The 13025-nt window shown below is 40.6% G+C and overlaps 1 protein-coding gene across 1 annotated transcript; it reads left to right on the top strand.

Annotated features, from left to right (window-relative positions):
- The first annotated feature begins 2011 nt into the window (after positions 1–2011).
- LOC310764351 (pepsin B-like) lies at positions 2012–8285 on the top strand. The gene is made up of 9 exons (XM_083618058.1): positions 2012–2125; positions 2444–2597; positions 3336–3453; positions 4645–4763; positions 5151–5347; positions 5800–5922; positions 6642–6786; positions 6998–7096; positions 7940–8285. The coding sequence occupies exons 1-9, from the start codon at positions 2070–2072 to the stop codon at positions 8090–8092; spliced, it is 1164 nt and encodes a 387-aa protein (XP_083474184.1). The 5' UTR covers positions 2012–2069; the 3' UTR covers positions 8093–8285.
- Positions 8286–13025: the final 4740 nt, after the last annotated feature.

Below are 13025 nucleotides of genomic sequence, written 5' to 3'. Positions count from 1 at the left end.
ATTGCTGGCTCATATTTAGCTTGTGGTCTCCTAAAACTCTATCATGCTCTTTGGCTGTCACATTCAGCAGAGAGGCAGACTTAGAGAGAGTGGCAGTATCACCTCTTCCTTACAGACCACTCAGGCCATATGATGGGGCTTCAACAGAGTCCTCCAGCCTGGGGAACACCTGTCCAATTCATACCACTGCACAGCCATGCTGTAGGAGTCAGTGATTACAGATCAGGGCAATGGTCCTTTAAAGACAGCTCTTCCTGAGTGAGTCCAAGCAAGCAAAGATTGTTGTGAGCTCTCCAGGGTGCTGACAAGCTGCCTTTTGACCCTGCCTTGCCCCCTGCTACCCTGATTGGGATCTGGCAGTGCCTACCATAATTGACTGGACTACCAGACCTGCCTTGCCAGGACCCTGCTCTTTGAGATGTGCCCTTAGTCCTATCGACCTGGCCTCCTCTAGAACATTAAGCCAGGAGAAGGCAGGACAGATCCTTAGATCCTTCCAATTCCCATTCATGTCTCTTTTAAATGTGTTCACCAGAAAGTTCCCCATGCAGCCACCCTAGTTTGTTTAGTGGTCTCCAGTTTCCTTGCTCACCATTGAGTGGATTGCAATTGTGCCTTAAATATCTCATGAAGGGGCTTGCATTGCAACTGCTGCTAAAATGGTTTCAGCGCAAATCCTGTCTTAAAAGATGTTTGAGGACAAACACCTTCTTGATCCTGGAGCAAATCTCTCTGAAGGTGCATTGTGAACACGTCTTCAAAGAGGCTCATTACCTGAAATCCTTGTGACAACAGATGAGTGATGCCACCCACCTGCCAAATATGACATACAAGGGGTAAGGCAGAAACAGATCTTGCCTGCTGAGGGCGAATATGCTCCCCAGTCCTGGTACAGAGCCACCAAAAACCATGGATTACACTCCCCAAACACTCCCTTACTGTCCCCCCTTATGTATTAGTGGTTACCCACTCTGGCTTAACTCACACTCCTGTTACCTGTACATGATTTTATACCATTTTCTAGCATTTAATTGCTCTGCTGTGCAGGATTCAGTTTAAAGTCCTCCTGATCAGTTTTGTGTGTCTCCTGCCAAGCATATCCTTTAAAAAAAGAAAAGGAAAGCTACCGTACATACATTATACACCGAACTGCACATGGGATGAAGCAAGATCATTATGATCATTTGGCAAAATGTGCATCAATATTTGTGACGATACCAATGTACATATATTGTCAAAAGAATGGATCTCATATATGAACTTAGCAGCACAAACTGTAATTGCAACTCAGTGGGAAACAGTCCAAAATCTTACACTGGACACTTGGTACCACTCACCTTGGAATAAGAGCTATAATGGAGGAAATCATGTTGTAATTGTTACCTCCATTTTATATGCATTATAAAATGAAATAATAAAAAAACTTTACAAAAAAATGATATTCATGCAACTTCTAGCTGGTGGAAGCTAAATACAATGTGATCAGAGTTTTGATTCAAAAACCTCATTGATAGTAGTGCTAGTATAACTTTATATGGTCAAGCATGGGCCAAAACCTTAGGGAAGAGAAACCTGGAGTTACTCTTGATATTGGTTGGCATCAATTAAATCAATATTGAGCCTATCCAACATTATGTAAGCACTTGTCAGAATAACTGTGATTATTAACTTGGCCTTTATAATTTCTGAAAAGAATATGACCAACTTTTCAAGGAAACTGATTATATTTCAGTAGATATCTTGTAGATATCTTATCACCATTTTTTTTATTTGTCCCAATAGCACAGCTTTGCTCCAGATCCAGTTCTTATAACTAAATCTTTTTACAATCAAAAGCACAAATTGCTTTTTAAAACCTTTTAAACAAAAGAATTTGATTCCCTATCATTCATAAGAAAACAGAAAGTGTAGATATTGGGTGTACATAATGATATTGGAAATCTAGAGTAAACAGATAAGCCAGTAGAGGACAGTTGCTCTGAGTATAAAAGTAGGGACAAAGCAGCTGTAATTGTGGAAAGGATTTGTGGATTCTCTAGAAGACTGCATTGGTCAAGACACTGAGCACCATGAAGTGGCTGATCCTGGTATTGGCTTTTCTCCACCTGTCAGAGGGCCTGGAGAGGTGAGTGTCTCAACAATAGCAACGAATGAGCTGAATATATGACTGGAAATTAAATCAAGTCATACATTTTCATCCAGTGTTCTTATGATGTTCCATAGCAAAATTAAACCTTCGCTTCTCAGGCTTTGAGAGTTTATCTCTCTCACACTCCCTTGCTTTTATTGAATGAATGGATGAATAATAAAGAAGCACAATGGGCTATTGGTAGCTCCCAACAACAAAGAATAGGAAAGCAGGTGAAGAAAGAGTGCATAGCAGAAGGACAGAAAGGCCACCCATGTTGCTTCTGGCCTCTTGAGATCTTTGTGTTTTATGCAGAGTCATTCTGAAGAAAGGGAAATCCATTCGGGAGAACATGAAGGAGAAAGGAGTGCTGGAGGAATTTCTGAAGAAACACCATGCTGATCCTGCATTGAAATACCACTGGAATGAATACAACATTGCTTATGAACCAATAACCAACAACTTGAATGTGAGTATTGGATCAATATGAATCTGTACCTTTCCCCTCCTCCCTCTCAGAGTGGTAGAGAAAATACATGAACTTGCACATTGAGCTCAGCAGTTGATAATGCCAACAAACAACCCATTCCGCTTACAATAAGAATGAACTGAACACTCAACCGTATGTGCTCAGAGGTGTGAATTGGGCTCTCTGTTTTATGACAGCAAGATACAGATGTTTGTCCAGTAAATGATTTCAGCTTCTACTTTTAATTTTGGGGGTTATGGCTTCATGGTATCTTCTGTGCTTGCTGACTTGTCTGCTGAGCATTACATGAGATACACTAAGGATTATGAGCCTGGGTAACGGATCCCAAAAGAACTTGAAGGTGGATGTTTTCACTACAGCACTTTCCTCTACTGAAGATACAAAACACGAAAATGCAACTGCCTTTGTTGGGATGAACATGGCAAGCAAAGATGCATATATCTCTTCTCTGGATGTTGGTAGTTAGAGAAGAGGATTAGGGATTATAATTCTAGCATCTTGCATAACCCTCCTGTTTGCTTTGCTGTATGCTCCTGGAGAGTAGTGTAGTTTACCTTCTTTGTGGGATGCATTGCTAAACTGAAGTCTTCATGATCTAAATAGCCCCTTTGAGATCATTGGTAGCAAAGTACTAGCAAGGCGTTGAAATGATAAAAGCATTAAAAGGTGTGGTGAAATGTCTTTATTCCACCTTACTCAAGTTTTCTCCCTTGGCAGTCTTTCTACTTTGGAGAGATCAGTATTGGAACTCCACCCCAGAACTTCCTGGTTCTCATGGACACAGGTTCTTCCAATCTCTGGGTACCTTCTGTGTATTGTAATACTGCAGCCTGTGGTGAGTACTCTACACAGTTGCTGAAAGTGGCTGTTTGTCTTCAAGAAAGCACTTCATTTTGTTTAGAAATAATCTTACTGCAAACCTTATTTGCAGCTTTCAAACTTGGAATATCATAATAATATATTGACTGACAACCCTAAGATTCTCCTCCCTCCCCTGATTCTGGGCACAAACCCATCTTTCTCTGAGTACAAATTCTTTATTTTTTCCTCAACATATCATAAGATATAATACTAGAGCATTGTGTGCGCATGGTATGGGTTAGAAACAGCAAATGGTGTTGTGATGGCCAGATACTATGGTGCTACTCAGCTAAGAAGTGCAGGAGGAATAGTCAATGTAAGCAGATCTTATGAAAGCAATAGCATATTGCATTAATAAAGATGGACAAATCTGTCAGTTTCAGCTTTTCATTTTTTCCAGTCTTATGTTCAGTTTGTCATATTACTGCATTGGTTTGCAAATCTTCTTTTAAAAAGTCCTCACAGAAATGCACATATATTTTAGTGCACATTTCTCCCAATATACACATTTTTGTATGCCATTTTGTCTAATATACACATTTTCTGCAAGCAATTTCCCCTAATGTATACTAGCCACAACAGTTATTTTCTACCTTCTCTGTCAGAGTCAGCATGACTCAGAATAGTGGCTGCTGGGAATCACAGGTGAGAAGAGAAAACTGTTTGCACTCACATCCTGCTTACTGGCTTCCAATAGGCATCTGATTGATCATCATGACAACAGAATTCTGACTTAGATGGGCCATTACCATGATCCAGCGGCTCTTCTTATGTTCTTATATAATGCATTTTAGTATATTATTTTCACTCATATCATACATTTTTATGTACAAATGTTCTTACGATGAAGATACATTATGAAGCTGTCCTCAAACCATGTTAAAATGGTGCAGGCCCTTCTTTTGACCAACAATGGGGACCTTCTGAGGTAAATGCAGTCACAATGCTTGTATATTTTTGTGAGAAGTGCCCCTTTCCTGTTGCCTCCTTTTTAGCCTCTTCACTATGTGTGCATATAAGAGTTCGTAAGTGGCAGGCTGGGTCTGTAGCAAAGCCAGACCTGTTGCAAACTGAATCTTGAGGAGAATGAACACTGCAGGCTAATGGGCAGCTTTCACTGCCTCATAGAGATAGATTTGTACTCTGTGTTTCTTTTTTATTCTAGGGAACCACCATAGGTTCAACCCCAGTGCATCTTCCACTTACTCCAACAATGGACAGACCTATACCCTATCCTATGGGAGTGGTAGCTTAACTGTCATGCTAGGCTATGATACAGTGCAGGTAAGTGAACTTTGCACTGTGAGTCACTCATCCTTAAGTGTGCCACATTCTGGGAATATTCAAACTAAGGTAAAGCTAATAATTCTGGGAATCCAGTTAACAATGCCAGGAATCCTTTGCAGTTTAAGAAAGCATCCCGTTCTGAACTCAGCATCGAAATCTGAATTTAACAAGTGCAAAAAACTAAGTTCCTAAGCCACAGCAGTGACTGGTGGTACTCACTGAGATCCAGTTTTGCTGAGATTGACACCAGACCACATTCTGAAGAATCCACTCCACTGGGTCTCATTGTCTCTCTGTGTAGCATTATTCCTAAACTGATGAGTCTTGCCTGTCAGTTACCACGATTTACGTTGCAAGTGAACCCCATTGATTCCTTCTCCCCAGGTCCAGAATATTGTCGTTCAAAACCAGGAGTTTGGCTTGAGTCAAAATGAGCCTTCCAGTCCTTTCTACTATGCCAGTTTTGATGGGATTTTAGGCATGGGTTATCCCGGCTTAGCTGTAGCAGGTCCCACCATTATGCAGCAGATGCTAAGACAAGGGCAGCTTTCTGAACCCATCTTCAGCTTCTACTTCTCCCGGTAAGATCCAAAACCTAATATTTTTGTCAGGGTCATGTGCAAGACCACACTGAGAAATTACCGGCAATCTAGGATAAATAAAGTACTCCTAAATGGTTCCATCCTTACAGTAACAAAAGACAGTTGAGAATGAGTGTACGAGCAATTGATGCAAATTAAGCTTTCTGTTAACTGTGTGACCCTTCTTAATCAACCTTCCCTTTTATTACCATCACTGGAGTGATGAAAGGATGGATTTTCATCAGTGGAGTAAGATTCTGATCCTTAAAGTGGGGCAATCTGTGCCCGATTTGTTCTTTCCCCCTTTGACCTGCCAACTGTTTATTACTCTCCATTTATGTTTTCTCTAATCTTCTCTAGGCTTATTTACCTGTGGACTTATAGAGCACCATCAAATTTATAGGTAGTTAGAACTAATCCTTGTCTGTTTTAAACCATTTTTGTTTTCTCAGCCAACCAACTGCTCAGTATGGAGGGGAAATGGTTTTGGGAGGTGTAGACAATCGGTTGTACTCTGGACAAATTACCTGGACCCCTGTCACCCGTGAATATTACTGGCAGATTGGTATTCAGGAGTAAGTGGCACACATAATTTCCATTTTATCTATACCTAGCTGTGCTTTCCTGCTTTAAACGTGTTCCTTTTCCAGATGACAAAAAAGGCTTTGCCTGCTCTATGGAGTGGCCGCCTTTCTGCAGAGTGGGGTACTTTTATTCCTCCTGCTTACTGCTTTAGAATATGTGTCTTGTGGGCTTGGGACTGGAATGAAACGATTGCATCAATGGATATTCCAGCTGGGTATAGCATTTACCTAAAAATAAAAATCCAAACAAGTAACAATATTTTGCAGTATGACTACTGAGAAAATATAGATTTTCTGGAACTAAAATGTTGTTTTGAGGAAGACATATAATGTCTGCATCTTTATTGCGTGCACATACTTGAATGCATGTAAAATCCAGAAAGGCCATTAACAACTCTGTCGTAGCCAAAGATCACTCTTTTGTGCCAGCCTCAAGAGAAGCAATAGGGTTAATATCTTAGCATGAAAATGGATTGGATGGATCAGTGCATAATCTACTCCAATTAATATATGACAAGATGAATCCTATGGGGAAACTCTGTGAACGGGAGGAAGTGTAGGTGGGGAGAACTGAATCTCAACCAGTGAATTTTCTGTATAATATATGTGGAAGGAGGTGGCACATTTTGTCTCAATGTGCAATGCATAGCTACAGAGGTGAGTCTCTGAGAACCCATTTGGGGCCTTAATATCATTTCTTTCCTCTGCAGGTTTGCTATTGGCAGCCAGGCTACTGGCTGGTGCAGCCAAGGCTGCCAGGCAATCGTGGACACTGGAACATTTCTACTTGCTGTCCCTCAACAGTACATGGGGAATTTCTTGCAAGCTGTAGGTGGTCAAGAATACAATGGTGAGGTGAGTAGATGAGGTAATTTCAGAAAGACACACCTCAGGAGACAGTGAGCTGCTTGCAGGAAACACAATGTGCTCATATAACTTTGCTATATGCACCAAAAAGAAAGGAAAACATTTTGCTTGTTTTAGCCTGTTTTCTACAGGGGACATGACTCAACCAACCTAGCCTACTCAAATAGTTAACCTTCCCTCTTTATTTGTTCATTTTCAGTTTGTGGTGAACTGCAACTATGTCCAGAACATGCCCACCATCACCTTTATCATCAACGGATCCCAGTTTCCACTGCCTCCATCTGCCTATGTCACCAATGTACGTATATACCATATTGCTAAACATAATTCCCCAGAACAGTTTGCATTTTGAACCATGCTATGTTTATATTACCTGTCTCCTTGATCCTTGCCCACCCTGGCTTATTAAAGGGAGCTGGGAAGGGCTGGGCGATGGGCTCTGTGGGGTGGTGAATGCTTCCCTCTGTGAGGGAGCTTTCCCAGACCTGCTGAAAGAGGCAATTATAAATAATAAAATTATTATTATTATTATTATTATTATTATTATTATTATTATTGCATCATTATCGTATTCTGTCATTAAACCTTATAATTACCTGATTTCTGTTTTAAAAACAGATTACGAGTCTGGTTTTTTATACTAAGGGGTGGCATTTTATTTACTCAGGAAAACTGTTGTAATGGTGCCTTATATTTTTTTCTCCAACCCTTTTTGTGGGGTCATTTTAATTTTATTTTTTGAGATAATGGACCTGACATGGATCTATCATTGATGTTAGAATTCTTTTCTAGATTTATAGTTGCAGATTGTTCCTAAAGATATGTTTGCTCGGACTGTAATTGCCAAAAGCAAGAGTATGAGCAGTACTAGCACCTATAAAATAGTGAAAAAGAATCGCTCCATTTTGTCACTTCTCCCAGAGTGGAGATGATGCTCACTGGGCTGGCCTCACTATTGGCCCTGTCTGCATTGTGGCCAGCCCTGAATCTGGACATGTAGATGGTCAGAGACATACTGGAGCATATAAAATGTGGATCTCTAGTGTGTCTTTGCGAACAAGTCCTTATTCCAGACTTCCTTGAAATGCCATCTTATTTATTTCCCCAGCACAGGGTTAACTTCTTTTCTTTTGTTCCACAGAATAATGGATATTGTACAATTGAGATTGAGGCTACGTACTTGCCTTCTCCAACTGGGGAGCCACTGTGGATCTTGGGTGATGTCTTCCTTAAGGAGTATTATTCTGTCTTTGATATGGCCAACAACAGGGTGGGCTTTGCACCTTCAGCCTAGATAAAGAAAAAAAAGCCCAATTCTTTTCTGGATCAATAGTGCTACTCTTTGGGAATTCAACAGAATCATTCTACATTGTTTGTAAAGGAAATTGCAGTACTCTTACCTTTCCACAATTCATCTGCTACTGCTTTTATACTATCAATTCTCTTGAGATCCATTGCTGTGGAGAAATAAATACCAATATGCCAAATTTCTAGCTGTCTGTTTCAATACTGTATGTGTGGGTATCTGAGGTTCATTTTAGGAAACAATCTAGGTTGTTCCTTTTTTCTATGTCTTGTCTCTTCAGTGACTCCTCAGGTCTTAAAATCATGAGTTCTGAATCATGAACAAAGAGTCTATAATGAAATTTGAGGAACTCAAATTTGTACCCTCTATGGCATTGATTCCAGTTTTGGAAAACTGGATGGGATCAATTTCTCCCAAGGTGTAAAACCAACTTCAGTAATAAAATATCAGCTTTAAAATTTTGCAGGTTACCAAGAGAAACATAAAAAAACAAGTACAACATGTGTCATAAATCTACATAAACACATTGATAGTCCAAAATTTCATTACTTTGGCAGTCATGATGTTTCATCTTTTTAGGACTGCCAGCGTCGATAATGGTAATCATCTAATAAATTTAGCCTAGAAAAATAAAAGCCTAAAAGAAGGCATGATATAATGAGCAGTGTCAAGAGAGTTACTAATTATTATCTCAAAATACCAGAAATTGATATAATTCAATGAAATTGATTGGCAGTAAGTTGAGGACAGCCAAACAGAAGCACTTCTGCACACAATGTGCAATTGACTTTTAGAATTCAGTATCACAAAAGTGTTGATAGCCGTTAGCCCTAGATGGATTTTAAAGAGGAACAGACATATTAATGAAGGATAATCTGCCAATGGTTATTAGCAATGATAGCTTAAATGGAGCTTCTCTTTTCAGAAACATTATTTCACTGATTGCCAGATTTGGGGGACAAACAGGAGATGAATATCTTCATCATGCCCCCACTCATGGCCCCATTACAGATGATAGTATGCTATACTAGACGTACCTTTGGTCTGACCCAAGAAGACATGTATTTATCTGCCTATTAAAAAAGAAGAAACCTGTTAAGGAAATTCTATTTCATATTAGGCTATTATTTTCTGACACAATGCAGAAAAGAATCATTAATAAAGATGACATACTCCGAGACCTAAGTCCATGGTGTGTTTTTGTTAGGATATTTTTGATGCACTGATACTTCTCCCAATGGATTGTCATGAGGCTTTCTTGGGTTCTACTTACCTCCCAGCTACCATCCGGTCCCCTTTTGTGTAGAAGTAGTTGAGAGGGCATGCATATACTAAACCACTGCTATCTGTGCTTCCAATTGCACAAGTTCCAATGCTGAGCATTGGAAGTAATCAGCTAATACTTGAAAGCACTACTCAGCTCATGTGTGGGTGTGGAAATATGCAAGCATGGTGATGGTGATAACACCTGAAGCTGTACAGTGGTACCTCGGGTTACATACGCTTCAGGTTACACACTCCGCTAACCCAGAAATAGTGCTTCAGGTTAAGAACTTTGCTTCAGGATAAGAACAGAAATCGGGCTCCGGCAGTGCAGCGACAGCAGGAGGCCCTATTAGCTAAAGTGGTGCTTCAGGTTAAGAACAGTTTCAGGTTAAGAACGGACCTCCAGAACGAATTAAGTACTTAACCTGAGATACCACTGTATATGCTTTAGTACTGAGGAGTATATGTACAGCTATCATATGCCAAGCATCAGAAAAAACAGGGGAATAAATAAATTATTGCAATCAATTAATACACAAGAGCTCAGTCATAAGGCTCACAGTGGCAAAAAGGTTTTCAAGAAATTGAGAGAATGGAGTAAGTTAGAGCCCTTTAAGACAAACAAGGTAAAGAACAAGGCTTTTGAAACTAAACAAGGTGGGTGGAAGGCAAGTAAGCTTTTGGCCAGCAAATTTGCTCAGAAAACTGGTATCGGAACATGAGAATACAGGAAACACATATATCACAGAAACTGGAATGCCTGTGACTGCCAGTTTATATTTGGAGTTATAGACCTCAGAAAGCCCAGCACCTGATAAAGTATGTGCACTTGTGAACTTGTATGTATATATATGCGAGGTCTTAATGGGGGAACATGCACAATTCATTGAAAAGGAAATTACCTGCTCAGAGGTACTAGATTCAATTAATGTGCTGAGGAATTACAAGTTTGCAGTTTTCTGTGAAGCTTTTAAATATAGTTTGGTCTGGCAAAGTTTATTTTAAATCCTGCAGCCAAACCAGAGGGTTCAAACTCCTGCAGCATCATGGTATTAAAAGAGGTGGATCTGCCACAAATAGGAGGTCATCGGCAATTAATCCTATCTTGCTCGGCTCATGTCCAATGGTGATTCCTTCCACATTGTCATTTTGTCTAAATAAATTTTCAAAAATGTGGAATACCTGCAGAAATTATTTCCCTTTAAATGGGTCACCTCCTCACTGAAATACTTAGGATTAAATATTTCTATTCAGTTTTCACAGTTGTATCAAACCATCTTTGCAACATTCTTGAATATTTCCGGAAAAATCTGGACATGTGGTAACCCTAGACTGTCATGTGGTCTTGGCGGCCACTCCCAGTCACCAGTCTAGCTGCCGCATTCTGGATTAGTCACCTTCAAAGGTAGCCCTACGTAGCAGTCCAAGTGGGAGATAACCAGAGCCTGCACCACTCTGGTGAGACAGTCTGCGGGCAGGTAGGGTCTCAACCTGCATACCAGATGGAGCTGGTAGACAGCTGCCCAGCTGTGAGTCCAAAATGACTCCCAGGCTGCACATCTGGTTACCACATTCAGGACCAGGGAGTCCCCCACACCTGCTCGCCCCCTGTCCCCCCAAAAGAGTACTTCTGTCTTGTCAGGATTCAGCCTCAATCTGTTAGCCGCCATCCATCCTCCAACCACCTCCAGACACTCACAAAGGACATTCACTGCCTTCACTGGTTCAGATTTGAAGGAGAGGTAGAGCACCCAGCCCAAATGATACACCACACCACATTTTCTGTGTTTGTTTCAAACACTCCAAGCTTACATCATGGAAGAACAATTGAGAATATGGCAGAATTATTTTTTAGGCTTTATCTGGCATGGGAAAAGGCACTATTTAAGAAATTCAAACATTATAAGGAAAACCAAAAAGTGGGGGAGCAGCAGTGCCAAATCTCTTCTACTATTATATTGCTTTACAATTGGCACAAATGGTAAAATGGGGAAGGGCTTTTTTGATGTCAAGCTGAGCAACATGTGGCCATTTCTTATTCTCTGGAACCTACTGCAGGATCTACAAAGCAAAGTAGAAGAGTGATTCTTAATAAAAACCTGGTTACAGCCAGTAAGCTATGGGACACATGATGTATGCATCTTTCTCCAGGGACATCATTGCTAAATTGTTTCTTATTGCATTCAGATGTTCATCAGAATATTTTTTTTCAACCAATCCTCATCCTAGGCTAAGGAGGATTTAAAAAACTTTATAGACCTAAACCATTATCCTAATTTGCTATGTTTGCACAGATTATGACAGTCTTTAAAAAAAATACAGAAGAACCAACAAATATTTTTATTCCCTGGTTTTCTGAACATTCAAATAACAAACATCAGCGTAAAGCAGAAAGGCTACAACAATCTTCAACAGAAATTCCATTAACTTGATTGTTATACTTGCAATTCAAAGTCTTGTGCAGAATAAGGACTTACAAAGGTAACAAGTTACTAGGCCAGTAAGTTGATATGAATGTGGTGAACTCAGTCTACAGAGGAATGATCTCGTAAACAACTTCTATAAACAAATGGGAAAAAATTATATGAAAAGGAATTGCAGAAGGAGATTGAAGATGATACAGCAGAGCTGGCACATCCATGAGGTGGGATGAAGTGCCCACCTCAGGTGATGGAAGTGCAAGAGGTGGCACTTTGCCCACCCCAACACTTCTGCCATTGTCAAGAGGGAAGCATTTTGGTGTGTGGCATTGCTGTTCGTTCTCCCTGCCTGCAAGGGAGAAGCTGACTGGGAATGCTTGGAGAAGCACTCCAGCTCCTGCCAAGTTTGTTAAGAGCCAAGGCGCAGCAGCGGTAGAAGTGGTGAGGTGGAAACAATTTCTGTTCCACCTCCGGTGGCGAAACAGAATGGGCCTTTCCTGCACAGATCACTTTATGTAAATGTAAATGATCCTTTACATGCTGGAGGAGACTCTTGAGAATCCCATGGACTGCAAGAAGATCAAACCTATCCATTCTGAAGGAAATCAGCCCTGAGTGCTCACTGGAAGGACAGATCCTGAAGCTGAGGCTCCAATACTTTGGCCACCTCATGAGAAGAGAAGACTCCCTGGAAAATACCCTGATGTTGGGAAAGATGGAGGGCACAAGGAGAAGGGGACGATAGAGAACGGGATGGTTGGACAGTGTTCTCGAAGCTACCAGCATGAGTTTGACCAAACTGCGGGAGGCAGTGGAAGACAGGAGTGCCTGGCGTGCTCTGGTCCAGGGGGTCACGAAGAGTCAGACACGACTAAACGACTAAACAGCAACAAATGATGCTTTCTTTCTTTCTTTTTAAATGTGTTTATCAATTAAGTACAGCTATATGGCTAAAAAATGGGCTTTCCTGGAGGAGATGCCTAGAACAAGTGGCACATGTTTATCATTGGAGGACATGGACTAAGATACTAAGATGCAGAAGTCTGGGAAATTGAGGCAAATTAATATTAACTGCATGGGTGACTTGTCCAAAGCACAAAGTGATTGCCATTATACACAAGGGTTCGAACCTTGGCTTCCCACATTTAAAACTAGCACAGTCCACTGGCTCCACAGTTGGGGAGGGAGTGAAATAAACAAGCATACTGAATACCCATTCAGTATCTTTGTTTTTT

This window comes from Podarcis filfolensis (assembly GCF_964270895.1).
Source record: "Podarcis filfolensis genome assembly, chromosome: 6".
In the NCBI taxonomy this organism is placed as follows: Eukaryota; Metazoa; Chordata; class Lepidosauria; order Squamata; family Lacertidae; genus Podarcis; species Podarcis filfolensis.
Note: the sequence above shows the minus strand (reverse complement) of the source record. Positions and strands in the feature narration are given on the sequence as shown.

Coding starts and splice junctions, on each gene's coding strand:
- LOC310764351 (XM_083618058.1), top strand. CDS start 2,070: ATGAAGTGGCTGATCCTGGTATTGGCTTTTCTCCACCTGTCAGAGGGC. Junction 3,454..4,644: donor TTGTAATACTGCAGCCTGTG/GTGAGTACTCTA, acceptor TTTTTATTCTAG/GGAACCACCATAGGTTCAAC. Junction 6,787..6,997: donor GTCAAGAATACAATGGTGAG/GTGAGTAGATGA, acceptor GTTCATTTTCAG/TTTGTGGTGAACTGCAACTA.